The sequence below is a fragment of the Plectropomus leopardus genome, chromosome 12 (assembly GCF_026936395.1).
Source record: "Plectropomus leopardus strain MGB_pleo_1.0 chromosome 12, ASM2693639v1, whole genome shotgun sequence".
Taxonomy (NCBI): domain Eukaryota; kingdom Metazoa; phylum Chordata; class Actinopteri; order Perciformes; family Serranidae; genus Plectropomus; species Plectropomus leopardus.
Window position 1 is genome coordinate 5031857 of NC_142187.1, and position 24033 is coordinate 5055889.

Genomic DNA, 24033 nt, shown 5'->3' on the forward strand with positions numbered 1-24033 from the left:
CTATAGAAATTATGCAATTAATCATTATTCCACCCCCCCTTACTGAGAAGATAGCATGGCACGGTTGGTACCGCTGGATTCGTCAGGTCTTCTAGTTTCAGATGATATCATCACGGTGCAGCCTCTTAAAGACAGAAATGTCAGGCAGTGATTAACACAACTGAAAAAAACACGTTCATTATGATTCTAAATCATTTGACAGCCCTAGTAATTATCTGCTGTGACAGATTCCATTATTTGTGGTACAGTCCACCAGTCCAGCGCTGGATTCAAATCGCCTTCAGACACACACAAGAGATTGACAGGAAACATTAAGTTTATCCAGTGATGCATGTGCTCAACAAACACACGTTGAATTCTACATACAGTTTTCATCGCCACTTTTAATGCACTGTTTTTCCTCTCTATTTAATTGTTGTATTGTTTGGTTTTGTCTTTTTCTTTCTTTTCTTATTTCTGTTATCTGTTACCTGCCAAGAGACTACGGATGCAAATTAGCAGTCCTGCTAACTCCGGCATGTTTATTACATTTGTATTTTATAATGACGTTCATTAATTTGCTATGCCCCTTTTAAATAAACATTCAATACATAAAATGTAATCCAGTATCATTTCATCTCTCTTACAGTTACAGCCTCACTCTTCACTGTTCTCTCACTTTATAGCGTATCCGAGCTGCATTATGTTGCATTATGTTGCTAGTAAATGAGGAGCTGCTGCTCCACATTAACTAGCAACACATGGGCAGCTTTTGTTGAAAAGAGGGCACAAGAAGACGTGGACATACGTTTCAGCATTTTGTATCAGCGTGGCAGTTTGAAAATGATGAGGAGTAATGGAACAGTCAGGAGCAGCTGCCGCAGTGAGCTGTTAGATGAAGAGCTGCGGGCGACAGGCTGCACCTCCAACCCCTCAGTGAGAAACTTTGCTGTATCCTGCTGCTGTGTGCAAAACTACTCACGCTGGGTGCAGCATCACATCAGATTATAGTTGTATACAGTAGTTATTATAGGCCGACTTCTTTAATAAAGTGATGCAAGTTTGTTTGACTGCACTATAAACAGATTCACCTGTTGCTCTCTGGTTATATTTCTGATAAAGCAGCTGCTCAAAGAGAGAATGCTTTGATTTTAAACCACATTTGCTGTTATCACCAGCACCCACAGGTGTCGCCATATCAATTGGGAGTGAAGCTCAAGGATAATAACTAGGGCTGTCGAACGATCAATTTTTGTACTTGTGATGAAACTCGCAAAAAAAACAAGAACCTGACAATTAGTATAAAAAAAAAAGAAAGAAAAATAAACAAACAAAAAAAGCCTAATTTTAAGTATGCAAATTTTATAATTAGAAATGTTGTTTTCTAGATGTTGTCGTCTAGCTCTTTTTCGAACCATTTTTCAAATCTAGAATTCCTTGCAGTTTATGGAACATTTCAAAGTGCTCATTGCCTTTTTATCTTGTTTTTATTTTTTAAAGAGCCCAAAGTTATAACAACTTGCAAAAGGCATGTAGAGGCAGCACAAGAAAGGGTCAAATGAGTAAAAAAACTGAATAAAGATAAAGTGGTTAAAAAAAGCAAGCAATAAATAAATTAAAAGATAAATAGATGAATTAAGCAGCACAAGAAAAGTGATGCTGCTGGTATATAAACCAAAGACTGCAGTAATTTGCTTGACTTTTTTTTTAAGTATAACACTCAGATATGTCTCATACAGTTACACAGCATGATTTAATATAAGGTTTGAATCTATGACAGCGCCTGCCTACATGCACCTGGTTCACCTGTTCGCCTTCCTCGCCTGCGCCCGACACATTCACACACTGCCAACAGGCTAGCAGCTCGCAGTGAATGTTATGAGTTCAGTGTTTTTCTATGTTTGGTGATTTGTCCCTCTGGATTCTCTGTACGGGCAACGAACCCACAGAGACCACATTACAGGAAGGGCAGGGATCACTGCAGCAGGAAGGAGCGTGTTCAGTCTGTTTAATGAACTGCTGTTGTATTATGTTTGAGTTACCTGTTAGCTCAAGCTTCAAAACTCACACTTGCCCAACTCCCCCCCTCTTTAGCTGTGTACTTGTGTGTGCATGTGTGTGTATTGATGTGCAGCTGTGATCTATTTCTATCTCTCTGTGATAAATGAACACACTGTGTGCTGTCTGCGGGGGCGTGTGTCTTTAAAATCTGTAAGATCCACGTCAGGAGAAGCTGTTCACCTACACACACACATACCCATGTCCATGCATGCGTGCACACACACACATACGGGCAATGCTGGAAATAGCTGCTCTATATTTGAATGAGTACAGTCACAGTCAATGTCTAATCAATGTCCCAGCCTTTCTCTGTCGACTGTAGTCTGAAAAACAGAACACCCGGCTGGATGGATGGAAATATCATAACACAGACAGAGAATCATACAACATATACTGATTACAAATTAATAAAAGATATCACAGTGAGGGGAATAGGAAATGGTTCCTCTCTCATTAATTTTGCTATATGGAGTCATATAGTACACGCCAATAATCCAAACCAGCGTTCATTTCAAGTTCTAAACCCTGGGCTGGTCCTCCCATAATCCTCTGCCAGCTCCCTTCATACACTTCCCTTCTTTCTTTCTCTCTTACATCCCCATCAAACTTGTGAAAATCTCCTTTGCATTTGTCCTAGAATCCATCAAAAAAGTCATTTCAAAGAGTGCAATAAAATACCAGGATGTGATAATATCTGTGTGACATTCAGAAAATGAAATAATGTGATGATGTGAAACCTGGCAAAACCCATTTTCTCATGTTGATTTACCTCATTAAAACCCCCATTAGAGGAGGAGACGACGATTAAAAGAGTTTTAACCTTTCAGATAATGGAAATGAAGACTTGTTTTTCCAAAACTCGTTCCGTGGACTTGCCAGGAATCAACCGAGCGTACGGTACTCGTGATTTGGCAACAAAAATAGGCGTGACATTGCCATTTGAACTTTTGCAGAACTTAGTCGTCTCTCATCCCTGATACAGCAGAGCTCACTCAGTTCAGTTATCAAAGGAAGACACAAAAGCTATTGTTGTTACAGAAGCCTCATTAGGAGGAGACTCACCCAAATTACTGATTAAAGGGGATTTATGCTAAACTCAGAGTGTGTGAGTAGTCTGAACATGGTTCTAAACGTAAAGGTGGCTTAACTAATGTCTCGCAGCTGACAGCGATAACCTTATAAACAATGCTAACCAACAGCAACAGTCCTGATAGAGCTAACAGTGCTATCTTCATGAACTGTGTTAGACAACAGCAATGGCGCTTACAGAGCTAACATTGTTTACTCAACAACTTAACAACAACAACAGTGCTGACAGAGCTATTGCTGCTAACTCACAGTATTTTCTTAATACTGTGCAAAACAATGGCAACAGTGCTGACAGAGAAAAACAAAATTGCAGAAAAAAGAATTGATCTTTTTTCCTTTTTATGTTTTTCCCTTATAATTGTTTTCTCAATGATTTAAATATGAACACAAACAAAACATTAACTTCAAATAGTCCACAATATTTTATATATTCTGGGTGTATTCAATCAGTCTGTCTTTGGTTTAAGCCCCTTATGTAGAATGTGCTACAGTGCAAGATGTTTCTCAGCAGCATTGATAAAAGTTACACCTGCAGACACCTTCAACTAAACCACCCATTTACACCCTGTGAGCTGCAATCACCTGTACTGATTTACACTTCCAGTCTAATTAACTTTCAGCAAATTAAGAGCGCAGATGGTGAATGTGACCTCAAGATATAGTAAAGATGCATATATCTTAATTACAATATGCCACCTTTCGACACACGCCTTACCCGTACACTACTTTTAAGTGAGTTCATTAACCCTTTATACCTGAGTAAATTGGCTTGATTTCTCACAAAACCATAGAAAAAAGGCAAAGAGCAACTTAACAAGAAATGACTGAAAATTAGCAAGAAATTTGTAAAAAATTATTAAACACAAGAAATTTGCCCAAAATTAGCACAAAAAAGAAAGATAAAAGAACAAAAATGGGAAATAACCTGAAAAAAAGACAAATTAAATGAAAATATATAATATTTAATATGTAATATTTAATATATAAATATTAATATTTGTACCCTGTAATCTAATTTTAAATATTTCTTTATAGTTATAGTTTTCTTGATATTTTTCACTATTTAAAACAAAAAAAGAAATAAAAATTATATATTCCTGTAATATCCTGTGATCTAATTTAAATATACAATTATAATGATAATTATCATAGTTTTCTTGATATTTTTCACTGGTTATGTGATCATTTTCTAATGATTCTCTCCATTTTCAGGTCATTTTATTGTTAGCTAAAAAAATATTTGTGAAAGGTATTTTCAGGACATTTTATGCTAAGTTGCCATCTCAAAGTTTTGAAAGGAATCAACACAATTCACTGAGGTGTCAGTGGTTTAAATGCTTTTGAAATGCGTGTGAATGCAGCATGAGAAAACTGATGTCAACCCAGGTCTCAGAGGGTTAACTTCACTTCTACATTACGTTACCAGATAATGATTTAACAATTTTTTAGCTTAATCTATTTGACTCTGCCGAAGACAAACACAAAGAAACAGAATGGATATCCACAGGTGGATAATGGTGGTGTGCAGCAGTGGAAGTAGCACTTTAAGTCTAGTAGTATCTAGACTTAAAGGTTGCACGTAAAGAACACTCAGTGCCACTGGCTGCACCCAGTGACAGCATGTTCTATGTATTGTCATGTGCTTTCTACCAAAGTGACTAGCAGCAATGTGACAGCCTCCTATTGATGTTCTAAAACACACCACTTTTCACACATATAGCTAACATTTGAAAAGAAGGCACAGCCAGCAACCTATACTTAACCAAATGCAACTGAGCTGTTATGGCATGGATGTGCTCAGATGAAGAGCCGTGGAGGAAAGAACAGCAGGCACTCATGAGCTTAGCTGCATAATGATGACATCCACATGCTACACGACCCCTTATAGAGATGAAGGCAGAGCAACATAAAAGCAGAAGCAGTTTTATGGTCCAATCTGTTGGAGCTGTGACATTTCTGTATCATTGGAACTGCATGAATTACTAAAAAAGTTACTGCGTTTGATCGAGTTAAAAGCAAGCGGCCGTAATTTAGAGCTAAATTTCTACGTATCATGGTGAACTGAGGTTCATTACTAATTGCAAGCCCTTTAATCATCACTGTATCCTGTAGGCTCTGGCTGTAGGCTTTTTCATTGGCATTCTCTTATTTACAAAGCTGTTCTTGGCCTAAATCCAGCATATTTATGTGTCTACATTAAGCAAAAAATGGAAAATGGCTATGCATTCGCAGAACTCGTTCTTATTGTCTATGACTTGGGTTTGTGCAGAGTTTGGCAAAACAGCCTATATGTACGCAGCTCCATTTACATGGACTCTTCTGCAGAGAGACTTAAAACTGGACTCCTCAAACCTGTTTCAAAGCACTGTTGTAGGACTCTTGTATGGAAAGGACTTCTTCATGCAATTGTCAGGGAGTATCTTTGCTGGTCTTTTAATTGTCTTGTTTTTAGGGTTTACTTATAGCGTATATTAGCATACGTTTTAGTCTTTCCTTGTAGAAACTTTATTTTGTGTTCTTTCTGTGTTTTATATTGCTTGTTTTGAAGTTTGATTTTGTTTTTTGTACAAGCTGATAGTGTCCATCAACATTTTGCTGATACTTTCAGTATCAACAATTTTGTGACTTGCCAGATACATCAGTTAACAATATTTCCTACATTCAAATCAACATATCAAAATGGTCAGAGTAGCAGCCATTTTCATGTGTATCGTTACCATTGCAAAGCACTGTAACCACGGTAGTGAGCTCACTTCTGTTTAAAAGGACAAATTGCAAACTCAATGAGGTGAGGTTTGGCAGTGACCACCAAACAAGCTGTAGAGTAGCACAAAGCAACATTTCCATGGACTATGGGCCAAAGCTCCATGACAAGCATCAACAAGAGACAGACAGAATCAAAGTCCTGGTCTGAGGCCAAAACTGAGTTCTCAAACTGGTGAGTGTGACACTCTTTATGGCACCACTGACAAGAACAACTGACCACAACTGCCATTTTTTTTTTTTACAATACAAGCGTAATTTCTAGGCAACAGGAACCAGCATCTAGCAGCCATTTCAGCTACAAACCCTCAGCTCCTCATGATCAGTACTCGTGATCACAATAAATGGAAGAGTTCAAACATGAATACTGCCATTTCTGATTACATGGCAGTCTCATATTTAGTAGCAGCACGACAAGAAAGATCTTGCTGGAGTTGTTTTGTTTAGTTCTGCTCTGAACCAAGCTGGAAGCTGCGGTAGCTGTTTCTACAAGCAGTAAATAAGAGTTAAGAGAGATATTAATGCAAATTGAACTCACAAACCAACAAATCTAAGATCTGTTATGCTTCAGAGGTTTGGAACCACCAACCAGGGAAACTTGACCTGATATTTGTGATAATCTGTATGTTTTATAATGTCCATCCCAACAGACACATACAAAGAGAAACTCTTACCCGTTGTATTCAGTTTTCTATCTTGCGTGCTGTAAGCAGACGCTCCTGCAGGGGGGGGCACAGGAAGTAAAAAATTGGTCTCGGAACTCCCTTGATGCCTCCTAGGAGGTGGTGATGATGGCAACACAGCTGACGTCATTAAAGGGGATGACATCATTGTTGCCATTGCAGCTGCAGCTTCTGTGCCGTCCGACACTGTGAGGGAGCGTCTGACAGCCACGTGTGGGTAGGGCGTCCTGGGCGGGCATGCTGTTCCCATCAGGGCAAAATTGGGTACGTTGGGCATCATCACTGGTGAGCCTCCCATACCAGTGGGGTACGTCCCGGTCATTACCATGGGAACAGACAGGTGTGAACAGTCAGACATTGCCCGTCTCACTGCAGTCCGCTGTGGTAGGTCACTGCTTTGGATGGTTCTAATAGCACATGATTCCACTCTTCCATGATCGACGAGACTTAGGTGGGATTCGTGGCCTGTGACAGGATCTGTTACGCCTCTGCCAGGTGTCTCCATCTTTCCATTTTCAGTATGGCTTAAGTTTTCTCTTTCCACTCTGCTCTCCCCTACACCACCCACCCCAACACCAGTGCTGGCTGAGGGTAGAGGTAGGCCTGCAGTAGGCCCTCTAATGGCACAATCTTTACTTCCTGCTAGGTTGGCTGGTTGCATATCAAAACTTTGCTTTCCTAAAGATGGCTTGAGCGTTTGATTAGTTACAATTGTGACAGAATTTTCCTTCAGACTTCCAAGTAGGCCTCCAGATGTAGAGAATGTAGGAGATTTTGTCTCATCCTCTCTATGTCCAGGACTTGATCTGGTACTTCCACTGAAGTAAGGGTTCAGTGTGTTTGTCTCCCTTTGCCCTGAGGCCTGTTTTGGAGGAGGAAGCAAGCCCTGGCTTTGGGCAGACACTTGAGATCCCTGGATGCAAAATCCATCTTTGCTGCCTGTGTAGTTTGGTAGATTTTGTCCGAAGTTCGACGTGGCTTTACGTTCTGGTGCAGAATTTGGCGAGATGGAAGGGGACGGCAATGAAGAGGAAGGGGAAGAGTGGGAAGACAGAGGGCTGCTGGGGCTCTGTCCTGCACTCCCTAATGACCCCCCTGCTCCTCCCACCCTATGTCCTTCCTCCATTGGCCTCCCCCCTCTGGTACCCTCGTCCTCTATCTTCAGCCCTGGCATCTTGAAGCTCTGTGTTCCTGGCGCCTCGGCCACCGTCCCAGACAATGTCCCCTCGGTCCCGCTTCGCCCTAATTTCACCTCGCCTTCCATCAAAGTTATTTTGGACCCCCCCTGTGTTGCAGCTGGAAGCGCCCCCCCCAGTGCCATCTGGCCTTGGCAGTGCCACTCACTGCGCCGGTCAGAGGCCGCGCTGGAGGGTGTCAGTGGAGAGGAAGCCAGGACCACAGGGATGTTGGCACCAGAGAGGGTTGTGGGAGGTTTGTGTTGCTGTTGATGCTGCTGCTGCTGTTGATGCCCACTGGAAGGTTGTCCGTACCCGCTGCTAGCACTAATAATGCCAGGCTGCTGCCAGGGCGAGCCAGACAGGAAGGACATTCTCCCGCTCTGTTGTCAGGTCCTCTTGTCTTGCTCTTTTTCTGGCTATCTCTCTTGCCAGTCCTTTCTCTGTCTTTATTTACTTCTTCTTTGTCTTGTTTTTGACAATTTTTGTTCGTCTTTCTCTCTGTTTTCAGTTTGTCCTCCTGTCTCCTGCTCGAGTGTGTCTCCAGTGTCGTTTCACTCTTGTCCAGGAGGCAGAAATGTCCTCAGCATCCAAAAGTGTTATGAGCTTGAAAAGTAGAGGAAGCACTGCATCCTTTCTGTTTTTAAGCCTCAGAGTTGTGCGTGTGTGCAACTGTGCTGATGTGTGAAGTGCATGTGTGTTTACAGGCAAGGCAAAAAGAGTGCGTGTGAAAGTGGGAGTGTGTGCGTATCTGGTCGTCTCGGCTTCTCTCTGAGCACTGCACGGATCAGCTGTGGGGCTAAATTGCACCTTGCTCTCTCTCTCTCTGTATCTCTGTTTTCTTTCTCTCTCTCTCTGACATCACACAGTCACATGACAGCCCGGAATATTCCCTCATTCGCTGGAGCAAAATTTCAGCATCCAGCCCCTAGCGACAAACGTGCACAGACACACACACACAAAGAGGCATGCTGGCACACACACATGTACAGTGGCAAACATGCACAAAAACAGATCAATGGCTGTCACAGTTACTCAGCTGCCATATGACAGCCACTGTTCACATGTTGATACAGAGTGGGAGACACAAGGCGAGATTAGTGAGACATCACTGAGGACTGTAATCATCCTGACTAGACTCTGATTGGCTTTAAGGAAAAAAAAATCCAAATGTATATTTCAAAGCTATAATTTATCACATTGACGTCATGTGATGATGCCTTGTGTCAACATGAAACAAGTATGCGCTCTGAACCTTGCCCTGTCGTCCTGAATAATTTGTGCCTTCACTGAGCTGACTTTCACATTTTCACTTTGCAGAGTTCTAATTTTCACTCACTCATCATAATTACCTTCATTGGTTTAGTTGATAACACTGATTAAATTGATTAAATAAAGATATACTTCATTGGACAAAATGAGTTTAAATACCACTGGTGGCTTGACTGATTTCACTGCGACAATTTCAATGTGGCTTCAAGTTTGGAATTTAGTTTTCATTGTTTGGTTCGGTTAGTTGAAGTTACAGACACGTTTTCTGTGCATATTATTATTATAATTGTTCTATATCTTACTTCTAAATTATTGTAATTTTTAAAGCACTTTTCCCAAGTCATTTCCTTTTTGCTGTTTTTCAAAAACTTTCTTTGCATTTTTTTTAAACTAATGTTGTCTTTCTTTTCTTCTTCTTTTGTTGTTCATTGACTTCTTACCATGTTTTAGAAAGAAATCGAGCCAATTTGCTCAGGTTTTAAAGGGTTAATAAATAATTGTCTATAATAAAGTCAACAAGAGACCATCTCACCATGGCCTCACTCTAGCGACAATTTAGCATTTTAAAATGAATGTGGGTCAGGGACATGAAGCATGGATATTTAAAGAGACCTGGATACAGCACTGGAGGTGGGCCACTGTTCATTCCAGTGACAGGGTACCGACACATTTTCATGGAAAACATTTAAAAAATAAATAAAAATGTTTCCATTCCAAGGTGTCATAATATTTTTGTCTTTTTCTTGCCCATTTTCCCTGTAATTGTAATTTTACCTAGCTGGCAGACACGGGATGGAGACGGAGGGTGGGATGAACACAGGGAGAAAATAAGGAAACGTATGTGACGGTAAACAAATGCTGTCACACATGAATGCATATTACAGCTATACTATGACAACAGCTTCAGAAAATATATTTGCAGTTATGTTACAGTACATGGAAGGTTATCAACAGAACAGTACTGTAACAATCGTATTGCATCGCGTCGTCAGTCTTTATATACCGTCTATGGCAGGGACCAATGGCCCTTTTCAACCCCCTTTTTCCAACAACACCCATCTTTGAACTTCTCAACTGCACACATGTACAGCTGGAGCGCTAGGGATGTGAAGTGCTATTTCATTGACCAAAAAAAATATTCAAAACTGCTTCTGTGGTAGTTCCAGCTACAGTAGGTCTTACCAGGTCCACAGTTTGCCATGATGACACTCAGACTCACTGAAAAAATACAGACGTATTGCTGCCATTTGTTAATCATTTGTTGTCAAAAGCTGGGGCAGAGGAACACAGGTTAGCTGGACCTTTCAGCTGTAAAATAAAGAATTATTATCAACATAACCAACATAAGACTCTTTCTTATATTTTCTTGTCTCAAACTACCTGTGTGCACTGCCAACTGTTACACATAGTCTGTGACAGTCATCCTTTGCAATTCACTGGTTTAATTAATGGTCAAACCTCAACATAATGTTTTTGGTTTTTTTTTCCCAATTTGCATTTTCTTTTATCAAACTTACAATTTTTTAACTTCAAAAAATTCTTTATGTTTTATCTTGGTTGACTTCTTTTTTCTTCTTTTGTGGTCCACCTATGGTAATGATAGCCCTCTAACACACCACTAATTACGACCTAATGCTTCCAGAGGCCATCTCCATTCAACATATAGAACAGGACCTTAAGAGGGTACGGTAAGATGAGTGCAACGTAAATTTTTTCCTTTTCCACCCTGAAAAGAGTCTTTTCCACTCCAAGACTGGTGCAATATCCCACTGAGCTCCTCTCAGGATTTGCTCTACAGCTTTGCAAGAAGGATTAAAACTATCCTGACGTCGACGGGTCCCATCGTCCACCCAGCCTCTCCTATCTCCACTTTTTTTTGCAGAGCACTGACTTTCTGAACTTGGCTGAAAATTGTGAGAAACTACCAGTATAAAACTACATCTACTTAAGAACAGCTACATTCTAGCCACTAATGTCTTACAGTGACTTAATAATGATGCTTTCAACACTCGACTCCGTGCTCAATGCAGAGAGCATAAATTGGCTTCAAGGAGTGCAGCCATCTGGAATTCAGTATTCTCTCTTGACAGAATTTCAACTAGAACTGACAATTCATCTGGCTGCTTAAAGCATCCAACAACCTTTCCCAAAGACCAAGGTCATGTTCAAAGTGGGATACTTGTTCACGAGATGTACAACATGCATGTTTACACAGGGTAAAATAAAGGCTGAGTAAACCCTCAGCTACTGTACTGCAGGCCATAACGGTGGGAAAATGGATTGATCAGCATCTATCTTAAAAATACTTAGAATAAAACCTAATCTAGAACGTCTGTATTTATGGTCAATAACTGGAACTGAAACAGAATAAAAAACTGTTCAGCAAACTGCGAGAAATTAGTGAAATTAAATATATAAAATATTTTTTAATAAAAGAAAAAACTAGTAAAAGAAATGTCCAGAAATGTCCTTTTTTTTGGTGGTGGGGAGGGGGCTGCTAATCTTCAGGTCATTTTCTTGTTCTTTTTACTAATTTCTTGCTAAATTTTGAAACATTTCTTCAGAGAAATTTGCTCAGGCTTCAAAGGGTTAAGTCCTACACCATTAAAAGCATTGCTATAACTAAGATTGGGATCTTGGAGCCATCACGGTGTAAAAAGCACTGATATGAGTGAAAGTGTTGAGTGCTCTTAGAGGAGAAAAACAGAGGCAGACAGACAGCGAGTACATGCAGACACAGTGGGAACTATCTCCAGAGTATTTCCAGCCATGAGGGGATCAACTGCCAGTGAGCCAGCTCAAGGTCTCGACCCCGCCTTTGAAACACTATTCTAAACAAATGCCTGATGAAAAACACTGACATGTGAAGTTTTTCATTGCACATGACAGCTGACTGTCTCCCAGCAACCCTGCTTCACCCCCCCACACACCCGAGGCCTGTGCCAAAAGAACAAGAGCAGCTTGTCAGGCATGACTGAAAATGAATGAGTGTCATTACATAATCCTCCATAAACAATTTGTCTACTGTAACCACAGAGGGAGAGGCAGCCAGAGAGAGGAAGAGGAAGACATTAGAGTGTTGTTCACCTTCAATAGACTTGGAAAGGGCGAACATTATGCAAGAAATCCAGGCGATGATTCTGTTAACCTGTTCAGATCCCCCTGTCCGTTCCAACGGGCCTAATTTTTCTAGGATCTATAGATCTGTGATAACTCTCATCTGACCCCAATCAAACACACAGACTAATTTGATGGGATGTCTATTAGCCAATCACAGAGCTATACACCATCTCAGGTGAACTGCAGTAGAGCCACGCCCCCTTTTTTAACAAGCATGGGCGACCATGAGGAGAGGAGGAAGCACAAGGCAGGTTTCAGTCTGTAAATCATATTGTTATAGTACATAATTTGTGTTTAAACTCTTGTTTAAGTAGACATGATATACATGTCAAAATATTATATAAAAGATATATAGCTTTTACTCAGGATTAAAAAAAAAATCTGTAGATTGGAATGGACTGTGGATCTGAAAATCACTGGAAAATTAAAAGAAAAATACAGTTTATATAAGGAAATACACTTCTGATTGGATTTTATAATGATATAATCACTTAAAAAACATCGTATTTATAATGTTCACAGAATATTTATCTCTGGAGCGTCTCCACTAAATCTTTTCCAGAGATACTTCAGAAACTAAGGTTATTTTGAGTCAAGATGACAAAAATGAAAATATCTATATACATATGTAAATATTAATAGATATTGAATATATGTATAGCATCGCTATGTTCATCTATATGAGTTAATTATTCATGAAAAATAAATAATGTCACCATTTTTGTTGAAATTTTTGTTTTTGCACTTTTAGGTCATTTCTGTGTTAAGATTCTACATCCATGGGAATGGGCAGGGGAAAAAAAATACATAAAAAGGGGCCTTGGCTGGCTCAGTGGATACAGCAGGCGCACCATAAATGAAGACAATGTCCTTGCTGCAGCAGCCGCGGGTTTGATTCCAGCTCGTAGCCCTTTGCTGCATGTCATCCCCTCTCTCTCCCCCTTTCACACTATCAATCTCCTGTCCTGTGTAATAAAGGCAAAAATGCCAAAAAATAACCTTAAAAAAAAAAACACATAATAGGTTTCTGACTAGAAAGAAAACTTTTCATTTTAATAACATTTGAGAGAGGTTTTTGGAATTTGTCAAAAACGGTGATATTAAAGAGGCATTAGATTTACTGTCAGGAACGTGACAGTAACTCACTCAGTATTTTGATTGATGCTGTATTTATATACTTCCTCATTTTATTTACTGCAATTATTATTATTATTATTATGATTGTTTATGGTCCTTTGCATGTCGCATTTGTGTTTAACTTCCTGTATATTATTATTCTGATTACTGTTATTGTTATTATTATTATAATTATTTTATCAGTAGTATCATATTTTTTTGTTTTCACACTGCCATATATTCCCTTTGGGGAAAAATTCAGATGTTTGTTGTATGTTTGAATGTATAACTGCATAAAATTAATAAACATACCTTTTTAAAAAGGTATCCAGAGGAGAAATCCCATCATTACAATTTAATTTATTTTTTTATTTAAAATTTGCAACATAATTGGGTTCCAATGGGGTTAAAGTTTGAGTCAGGCTCAGGCTAACATGCTAACATTCAAAGACATTAAAGCAGAGAAATTTGTTGCTTTGACAGCGGACTTTCTGGTATTTCAGAGAAGACAAGAGCAAGCCTGAAACCTGGACGACACAGAGGACTGACCCCTCCGTGTCTGAATCTCTCCTTCACAAACTGTAATCACGATAGCGACCAGATCAGATGGAAAGAACCTGGCTGTGGAAGCTGGCAGTTTGCAGTGTGTTCATTATGTCTTCTATGAAGTGTCATGTCTGGAAGCCTGTGGCAGTGACCTTTAGCTGATACTCCTGCTGGTGTCCCTGCACCCAGAGATGCTGCTTCTCTTTGCAGCTCACACTGCTGTGAAAACGTTTGCTCAGACAGAACGAGATTCACTTCACTTTCCTGATTATGTTCCAGAAAATCAGGCCAATGCACATTTATAGATTGGCTTTATTTAGGTTTTTACATTTTGCTAATTGATTCACTCTAAATGTGAGTTTAATCCTGTTGAGCAGATGTTGTTCTTGTTTAGGCTGCAGTTTACTAGTACTGAGCTTTAACGTGACAGGCTTAACTGGGTCAGACAAAAGGGAGTTTTCAAAGTCTGACACAGTTTGGGCCCCCTCCTCTGATAAAATAGACTTTCACAGCCTTAAGCCTTACATTTAGAGTGTAACATGATTTTTACATCATCATTTTTTTTGGTCTTATCTCTATTTGATAATCAGCCTGGGACTGAGACAATTTTAGCCCCCATGTTTTAGCCAAACTTTATTTAAATTTGTATTCAATTAGCGCCATGCAAAGTTTGCAGAATGAAAATATCGATATTTGTATTAACCTTTTGGAACCTGGATGGGCATCACTTTTTTGTGTGTGTGTGTGTCTGTGTGTGTGTGTGTGTGGGGGGGGTAACTTTTTGGGTGATTTCTCCTTCACTTGCTTATTGCCTCCCCACCATGTTTTTAAAATAAATTAAGTCAATTTGTTCAGGTATTAAAGGGTTAAAAATATTCATGGATGAACACAAACACACATCCCTTTCTCAGCAGCACTTTGGCTCTTAGCAAGAACTCTCTCTTGTTTCTATTTGTGCACTAATAGTACTGACTGCTATTGTTAGGATCCTTCTTATTCCTTTTTTATATATATCTGTTTATGTAAGAGCTAATTGTGTCATATTTTGCACAACAGCTACAAAATTAATTTAAGATAAAAAAAAAAGTTCACAAAATTGGCTTCATACACACAAGTAAAAATGGAAGCCTGTATATGTCAGTCCCTTGCTCCAGCTTTTTTTTTTTTAATCCTTTTTTTAGACACAGCACGTCTTTTCATTAGTAGGCTAATGGGAGATGGCTGTGTTTTGAAAGGACCACTGTAACTTAGAAAGTAAAATTATATCTCAAAACTTTAATGACTATAAATGTGCGATTGTGTAAATATCGCTCCCAAATTGGAGCGTGAAAACTGTGAAAATCTCTTAAACTCTGACAACCTGGCAATGAAGACGCTGGACCACAGAGACACTCTGTGGGATACAAATAGAGGGAGGCAAATAAAGTTAATAAACAGGGGAAAAAAAGACATAAAAAATTAAATGTGATTCTCTTGCTGCTGTCTGCTCAGGCAAAATAAATAAATAAATAAATTAAATCACAGAGGTCACTGTGAAGTCCTCCCTGTGAAGGTCACAGATTGTTGAACATCAGCTGGAGATGGAGGAGACAGAGAAAGAGGATGCTACAGCTGGTTGCCCATGGTTCTGGGCAGGGAGGGAGAGGAGGGCGGGGGGAGGAAGAAGAGGAGGGTGGAGGATCTTGTCATAGCGCTTCTATTTTTACTCTCCGACCTCACTGACTGTCACACCCAGTCCACCCCTTCCCCATCCCTCCATCCCTCACTCGCAGAGTCTCTTTGTTTCCACGGTAACCGCCTCCCATGTCTCCCTGACAACGCTGCACCCCCGCCTTACCCCCCAATCTCCAATGCGGTGATTATAACAGTGCCGCAGCGACACGGGGAGTCTGGGCAGGAGAGGGGAAGACGTGATGAGGATGGAGGAGACGGAAAGGGCAAAGAGATGGAGGATGGAGGGAGAGAGAAATGAGAGGAGGGAAGAGAGAGAGATGGAGGAGGGTGGACAGAGGGACTGAGGAAGATGGTGGAATCCCGGAATAGATAAAGATGAAAGATGATGAAGGGCAACAGATGAAGGTGGAGGAAGTAAGGAAGAAAAGAGGAAAACACCCAGGTGGAGAAGTAATGGCCAAAAGGGAGATGAAATGAAATAAAAATAGAGAGGAAAAGACTCAACCAGAAAAAAGGGTGGGAGTAGAGATAAAGATAGAGACTTCGGCAAAAGGTGGGAGAAAAAGGAGGCCAAGAAGAAAAAAAATAATTTCCAGAAACTTTTTCACTAGCCCACTTCTTACTTTTAGCACTTAAACCATGAAAAATCTGAGCAAATTAACTTGATTTCTTTCAAGAACACGAGAAAAAAGCAATGACAAACTTAAATCAAGAAATTAGTAAAAAAAAAACAAAACAACCAACAACAATAATAATAAATAAAAACAATTAAAAAGTAGAAGAAAATTCCCTGACAATTAGCATGACAAGATAATGAAAGAAAAAAAGGAAAGGAATGTAATAAATAAATAATTAAATAAATAAGGACATAACCTGAAAAAGTGTTTTAAGATAATAGTAATTCTGTAACAACATTTTTAATATAAAATTATGATAATTATAAATAGCTGTTTCATGAAAAATAGCTTTTTGATACAGTCTTAGCAAACTGATTTGTCTTTCAAAAGCATGACAAAGGGGCGAGGCAAGAAAATTACCAAAAAATCTGTATAAAGGGGAAAGAAAGAAAAAAGCAAGGTAAAAAAATAAAGTAAAATAAACAAGGAAATGATAAAAAAAAACAAATAGTTTAAAAATCTGTTACAGAATTTCAAATACATAATTATAATAGCGTTTTGATGACATTATTCTGTACCTTTTTCAAAACATTGTTGTTCTAACAAGTTATTTCTTGCAATATGCGGGACATTTCTTGCCAAATTCTTCATTGCCTTTTAAAAAAAAATTATTTCTGAAAGAAATTAAATCATTTTGCTCAGGGTTCAAAGGTGAAAATACTTTTGAGGGGCATCTTGTCTCTCTGTGACTTTTGTTAAAATGGCCCAAATAAAGTATCTTTTTAGAGAAATTAGCATCAGAGGAAAAGAGTGCTAAAATCAAGACGACATAAATGAGAAGACCTACATAAATAGAGAAGATTGACAGCTTCTCCTGGCTGCTGCATTGCAATACGTGTCAATGAGTCAGATTTGGCAGGAAAGCCGGAGGAAGGAAGAAGAACTTTGAGGCATTCTGGCAGCAGCAGACGGAAAGGAGCCAAACATTTATATAAATATACAGTAAAGACGATTGGCACATCTGAACAGAACAGTGCCAATATATGGGATGAAGAATTTAAAAGGTCATACAAAATACAGATACAGGTGTCTTTAAATGAGATGTGGATGTTTGCTCGTGTTGGGCTCAATCATGAGAAAAATTCCACTTTAAGAGACTGTGAAACATGATTTGGTTAGCGCTGCATGCACCGGCATCATGCAGGGACATCTTATAGATCCATCACATGCAGAATTAAACAAGCCCTCAAGAAGGATGAGCTGTCTAATATTTAACCAGGGGTTTTCTATTATCCTCCTCGGGCTTTGATGATAAATAATCCCATACACCTGTGAGTCACACATTTGCCAAGTTGCATGTCATGCATGTTAAAGGAACAAATAACAGAAAAATAACTAAAATTATTAAATATTCAACCCCTGTCTGTTGTAACTCAAGATGACAAACAAAACAATTTAAGCTCCAGAATCTACAGTTGCTCAGCATTTGTCACTCACGTTGCAAATTGCCAAACCGTCTCACAGCAGCTGAACGCACCACATAAAAGATCTAATAATGAGTATATGGAGCAGGGCTGTGGACCATGTATGTTTTGGACTTTACACTCCACTTGGCAAAATCAAAAAAGACTTGCAACTCAACTTGGACTTTAACCCCAATGAGTTGTGACTTTACTTTTTTTACTTAAACCTTTTGACTTGAATATAGTTGATACCCTCTTCAAAGCCAGTTTGGGAAGAGAAAGTTGTGGACATTTTTTTTAATGTGAGAGGTGAGTTAACCCTTTGAAACCCGTCTTTCAAAAACATGGGGAGAAGGAAATCAACAACGTAAGAGAAGTCACACAAATTGGCAAGAGATTTGTAAGTGCAGTGTCAAATACACACACTCAAACCACTCTGCACACAAAATATGCTTTTGAAAATCAGGCTACTTTCATTGAGTTTATCTTTTAACCAGCATCAGTCCTAATCATAATTATTAAATACTCATTAATTTTTGAAATTCTAACTCTTTAAATGCCAAGTTTTGGACATGATGCCACGATGTTTTTAGATGAAAAAAACAGAATTATTCTCAAAATACTATATGCTGAGTAGATTTTTATTATCACAGCCTGGAATATGCCAGTGATTAGCAGCAACATTCACTGTGAATGTGAACTAGTGGAAATAGCATGTATTTTTTTCCCAATGCCAAATATGGTAAAAAAAAAGACATCATCAGATGGAAAATAGTAAAAATGACAAAGTTCCAAGGCAAAAGCCCAGAATGACACCCAGAAATAATACAATGCATGTTTTTATGCTTCGATGGCTGTGGGATCAAAAATGTCAGTCTGAATGGGCTTCAAAGGAGCATTTTTTGCTCTTCAACAGTCTGAATGTAACAGTTGTGTTTACACTGTGTATTTTAGACTTATTGTAGGAGCTGAGCTGAAAATTCCAAGATTAAAGAAAAATACACAATCTTTAGGCCATATGTGTAATGGCCTTCACATTCCTGATCGAGGAGCCAGTCTGTCCAATGCTCCTCAGTAACTTTTCTGTGCCATCAGACACTGTCTTCCCACTGGGGATCAATAAATGTGTATCTTAATCTGAATCTCGTCTCTGATGAGCTCCAGCAGCAGCAGCAGCAGCAGTTTGTGCTGAGAGCTGCAGTTCTTCCAGCAGACACCTGATGGAGCCAACGAGCAGGGCAGAGACTTAACAGCCCCAAAGCCCTTTACAACCGACACAGACACACACTGCAACATGATTATCTATCTGCAACGTCAGACAGCCAACCACAACACACGTTCGTCCCCGGAGATTATCTCAATTTATAGTATTCACTTTGATTCAATCTCACTGGCTCAGTCTCAAGGACAAAACCAGGTCAGAGCATCGCGTGTGTGTTTGGATTCCAGATTTCTCTCACTGGTAAAAAAAAAAAGAGGGTTACTCCTGTGCTTTGCCTACAGAAGAGTACTTTCTCTTATACATACACACACACACACACATGAAAGCTGGTACATAAACACAGACACAGGGATGACAGCTCATTTCACAGGCCGCACACACGCCTGCTCGGTAAAAAGTGAGCGCGTCCTTGCTTTATGTAAGGGTGAAATAGTCCCTGACATCAATATTGCATATGAGAGAAGATAGCGAGATGTGAAGGCAGAACGCAGGTTTATAAATAGAGACACACAAAGACAGAAGAAAGAAACAGACACACTTAGAATAATTAAGTGACCGATGTCTACCAAACCTTAAACCAAGGAAGCAGCCAGCTGTCAACAACTCCATTAGAGCCCATCCACTGAAATTCCCACTCTCACTGGGCAACAACACAAGCACTAAACCTGCAATGTTTGGGCCAAATCTTACAAGTAACCTCACATGTGCAACGAATGATAAAATATGATCATTTTAAAATGTAGGAGTAAAAGTTGAAGAAGAAACCACCCATTTACAATGCTATCACTTCATAAATATGTGTTTTTAGTAGTTATCCACATGAAAGATCTGGATTAGAATGGTCCTAAACTAATAAGTAGGTTAAGAAGACCATTATCAGCCCATTAAATAGCTGTGATTTCTGTTATGAGAGATTATGCATATCAAGTGACTTTAGTAAAAAGAGCAAGAAGTGGTTGGGGCGGGAGATTGGTCAAACAAACACAAGATGTTCATCCAAAAAGACCAGGGTTTGTTTCCCGTGTGAAACCAAAAGTCAGTGTTATTTTAACTATACAGGCTGTTTTAATGCACTGTTTGTACATTAAACTTTAAAAAGTTATGCACCACAATTCAAATACAACACATTCAGTCATGAAAGAACCCACATAATTGAGAAGGCTGTGATATTGAGACCAATAGGCTGATGGCACTAAACAAATTAAGTCCAAAAAGAGAGGGTAACTTTGAGTATTTTTAAGGGATGTCACATTTCTTAAATCTGACCTACCTGCCTTTATGCAGCTTTAAGTACGCAACATTTTTGTAAGATATCCTACAAACTGTATGAGGATATGTTAAACTATGCAATGTCTGCCAACTAACATTATGTTAAAACTAACAAACTTTTTAAGCCAACCTATGATGTTTTTCTAAACCTAACCATGTACAGTATTGGCAGCTAAACTTAACAAAAGTGAAGGTGAAACTTATCCAAACTGACCCAATGACAGCTTTTTTTTTTTCTGTGAGTTTGGGGGTTTTAGCAACCTGAGAGTTTGTATTCTACGAGGGAGAAAAAACTTGTGTAGGTATTTTACTTTATCTTAAGAGTATTTTTCCACAGATTATTCCTTGCATTACGTTAGCACTGAGATAAAATAAAATTTGACAATATATAATTTAGCAGATTACTGACAAATAAAAACTGAAATATTCAAAGAAAACAGAAAAATGTTGAGACCCTTTTGGTAACTGTTTTTTTCCCGAGGCAACAAAGGGTACAACTTGGATCAGTGACCTCAGTATTTCTAAAATCCAGGTTAAGGCACTAATAGAAAGCACATCTGCAAAGGAACTGCTTTTATACCACAAATTCTAATATCTACCATTTTATGCTGGATTTTGCTACTAACTAAAATAATATCTTTACACAACTGTGCTGTACGAGGGCTTTAGAGGACATACCTACACGCTTTCTCGCCTACTGCTGATTAATGTCATACAACATTTGAGTACGAATTCCATCACTGTGCAGGTGTTATTATGGGTACTTTTTCATTAAACTATTTGATTAAACATTACTACAGATTTAGAGTCATGGCTGAAAAGCTTAAACAAAGATTTTCAAAATAAAATATGAGTCTTTCTAAAGGTGGTGGCATTCATCTGCTACAGATTCAAACTCTCATAGCAAAATGGAATGTGTTTAATGTTTGTGGTATATTTGCAAAGAATAGGACGGATAGCATAAAGACTGACAGCAGAAATCCACTCTAATTTGACCTTAAGCAACCATTTTAATCAGAAATTCAGATGTTTTGGGACTGCAGAACCTCTACAACAATTGAGCAGCAAGTTTAAAAGTATTAGTAGAGATTCACAAACTAAGTTACTTCCATTTTCTGAGCTAATGAATATTAAAAAGCCTAATTTGTACTGGACCAAAACGTCTGTTTGAAAAATAACACACTGGACTGTGTTAATAACCTCCATTTTTCAACCCCGTGAAGTTCGTGTGACTGGGCTGTAACAAGCAGCAGATCTCAGCCAAGTGCAGCACTGAGGGAGGACCAGCTACAGAGCAACACACTCACCTTGGAACAATTTAGTGCTGACTGAATACACAAAGTAGACAGGCTCGGGTGGTGCTGTCCTCTGCAGCAGAGACAGCTTTTCAACAAACACACAGACACACAGGCTTGAAACTATGAGGTAAATGGAGAGTTTCAGTAAAGATTTACTGTCATTTCTACTTATTGAGACAGATGAGGTAGTGTCCTCTCCGCGGAAGATAAAGATGCATTTGCCATTGATACATCATTTGTTGAGTATACAAAGACTCACCTATCCCTGAACTGACAATGGTCTAAAACCAATTTATGTGCTGTGAAGTATAACAATTATTTTAAAAAAACAGCTCAGTATCATTGTGGCAATGATACAATACATTCAACTGCAGCTTTCACAGGGTGGGAAACCATAATGAGATAACACCAATGCCTCAACTGTCACTAGGCAGGTTCCTTTGACAGCTTTGCACAAAACTTAAGCGATGTTATCGGAATGTCGATAAAACACAATTGCGAGATGACTGCGTTTCCACTGAGTGATGTTCTGCAACTTCTCTGGCGATAATATTCCAAGAAGCATGGCGATGGATGTTTAAAACATTAGCAGCTTTATTTCTATTGCAGCCACCACACTAGCTGTCATTAATTCCAATCCAAGGCCACGTAGGCGAGTTATGTGAGTGATAATGGAAAGACAAGCCCCTCATACGTGGGAGCGGCCAAATATGAGGGATTTCTGGGAGGTAATAGTCCAAGATTTCACTGAGGAACTGTGGATTCAAACCTCCCAGACGAACCGCTTAACTTTTGAAGAGTTATGTGATGCAATAACAGCTCTTGTAGCTCCTGCTGCATCATGAGAGCCAGTTCCTGCTGACAAGCACATAGCCATAGCATCACGTGACCTAGAAAAGCCAAAGAAGTGTTTCCATTGCAGTTTTGTGATATATGGCTTTTTTGGAATCGCCTGAAATACCACCTCGTGTGCATCTAAACCTTTTTGCGATGAATAGTTTAGACAATAGATGAAAAGGTTTTTTTTTTAAATTGACATATTCCATTAGGCATATTTGATATTCACAATTTCAATGTGTTCAGTATGACGGCTAATGGAAACTACTGACTGATCATGCTGACCAGCATCAAATATAACAAATGTGATTTGGTATAAAGACTATACATTCAAAAGCTTCATATCCAGATATTCCCAACACACAGTAGAGATGCATCTAATGGTCATACCCGTTTCTGTTTATATCATGTGTTCTTGCAACTTCATGCAGCCTTGTAAAATCCAATTCAACAATCTAGTGTCTAGTTTTTCAACTCAGAGAGACAAATTTGTATCAAAGAAGTCTATAAAGTCTACCAAAAGACTCTAACAGACCGACAGACAAGTCACATCAACAGATCCTTGATGAGCTCTAGATCTATTGTGCCAAATGTGGAGCAAATCCAAACAACAGATGCCACTGTAACACATTGGTCTTATTATCCCAAGATAATTGAACTGTTTAGCTCACAAAAAGTGTCACAAAAATTGGTGCAACATCAGCTTAAGAGGGTGGCGCATACTTTTGAATATTTGATGATAATATTTCACCAAACCATTCCACAAATGATGGCAACTTAAGAGTAAACATCCAGTATGTACTGACAATGTTGCTATTTACAACATTACTCATCTGTCTGTGGCTACATGCTGACATGTAGTGCTCTGGAGCATAATCTCATGGCCTCATGCACAAAGAGTTAGCATGAGGCAACAGCATTGTTCCAAGTAACCACTCTGCATTGATAGACCTTCATTTCAAGTTACCTAAGGTGCCTATACTCCAATATACTCGCTGACAAGTCCACGTAAATTTCTACTGCAAGCAGATTTTACTGACTGAGACCGACTATTTATGTGTCAGTTACTCACCCCATGTTACATCGAATTCATGAAAATAACAGCTTTTCTCGCATGCCTCCACGGTAAACTAAATTCAACACACAATCCCAGTAAAACCACCGTGGGATCAGGAGTGTGCATCATCGCCCCAAAAGAGAATAAAATAAGCAAACATCAAAAAGAGAAACTTGTCTTACCTGTCATCCAAGGTCACATGATTGGTGGCATCATGAAACAGAAAGAGGGAAAGGGGAGAGAAATAAAGAGATAATGTTTAGACAAAGACACTTTCTTAACATCAAATCAAACATTGTCTCAGCGTTAAGACTTCTAATACAACATGAAAATCAGGAATGTTCTTCAAAACTCCACTTAGAATTCCTGGAAGTTGCAGGACATTTTAGAGACTACAAGACGTTTTAGAGATAATTTAGAGATTTCAAAATAAAGGTCTACTGTGTCAGAATTTGGGGGCAAAAGTTAGTCAATTAACCAATGTGTAACGCAGATTTCACATCAGCGTTGAATACTGGGTCAGGTTTTAGTTGTGAGACAAGGTTGAGGAGAAGTCGAGAGAATCACACTGGAAAATAAAGCTTCATTCAGCAGACCGTGGGATGTCCCCAGAGACAGGATTGAAACCCAGCATTATCAGGAGAAAGACGCATTGAACTGAGGTCATCTCGGGGTTTACCCCAGTGCACAAGAGGTCAGACAGGCCAAAAAGAAAGATATTAGACTGCTGGTTACTACAGGGCTGTTAACACTCTCGGGGGTGGTCCGCTAGATCCGTCAAAGTTATGTCAT

General features: G+C 39.2%; 1 protein-coding gene across 6 annotated transcripts in view; it reads right to left on the minus strand.

Moving 5' to 3' along the window:
• The window catches only part of map4l (microtubule associated protein 4 like), a 126740-nt gene that overhangs the window by 34991 nt on the left and 67716 nt on the right, over positions 1 to 24033 (minus strand). Inside the window, exon 1 of one of the 6 annotated variants that reach the window (XM_088085060.1) lies at positions 6567 to 8524. The exons of the other annotated variants lie outside the window; for them this stretch is intronic. Within the exon in view, the coding sequence (XP_087941186.1) occupies positions 6567 to 8124 (1558 nt within the window). The 5' untranslated portion in view covers positions 8125 to 8524. Of the gene's footprint in view, positions 1 to 6566; positions 8525 to 24033 lie in introns of those variants that run through there. 6 annotated transcript variants of the gene reach the window in all.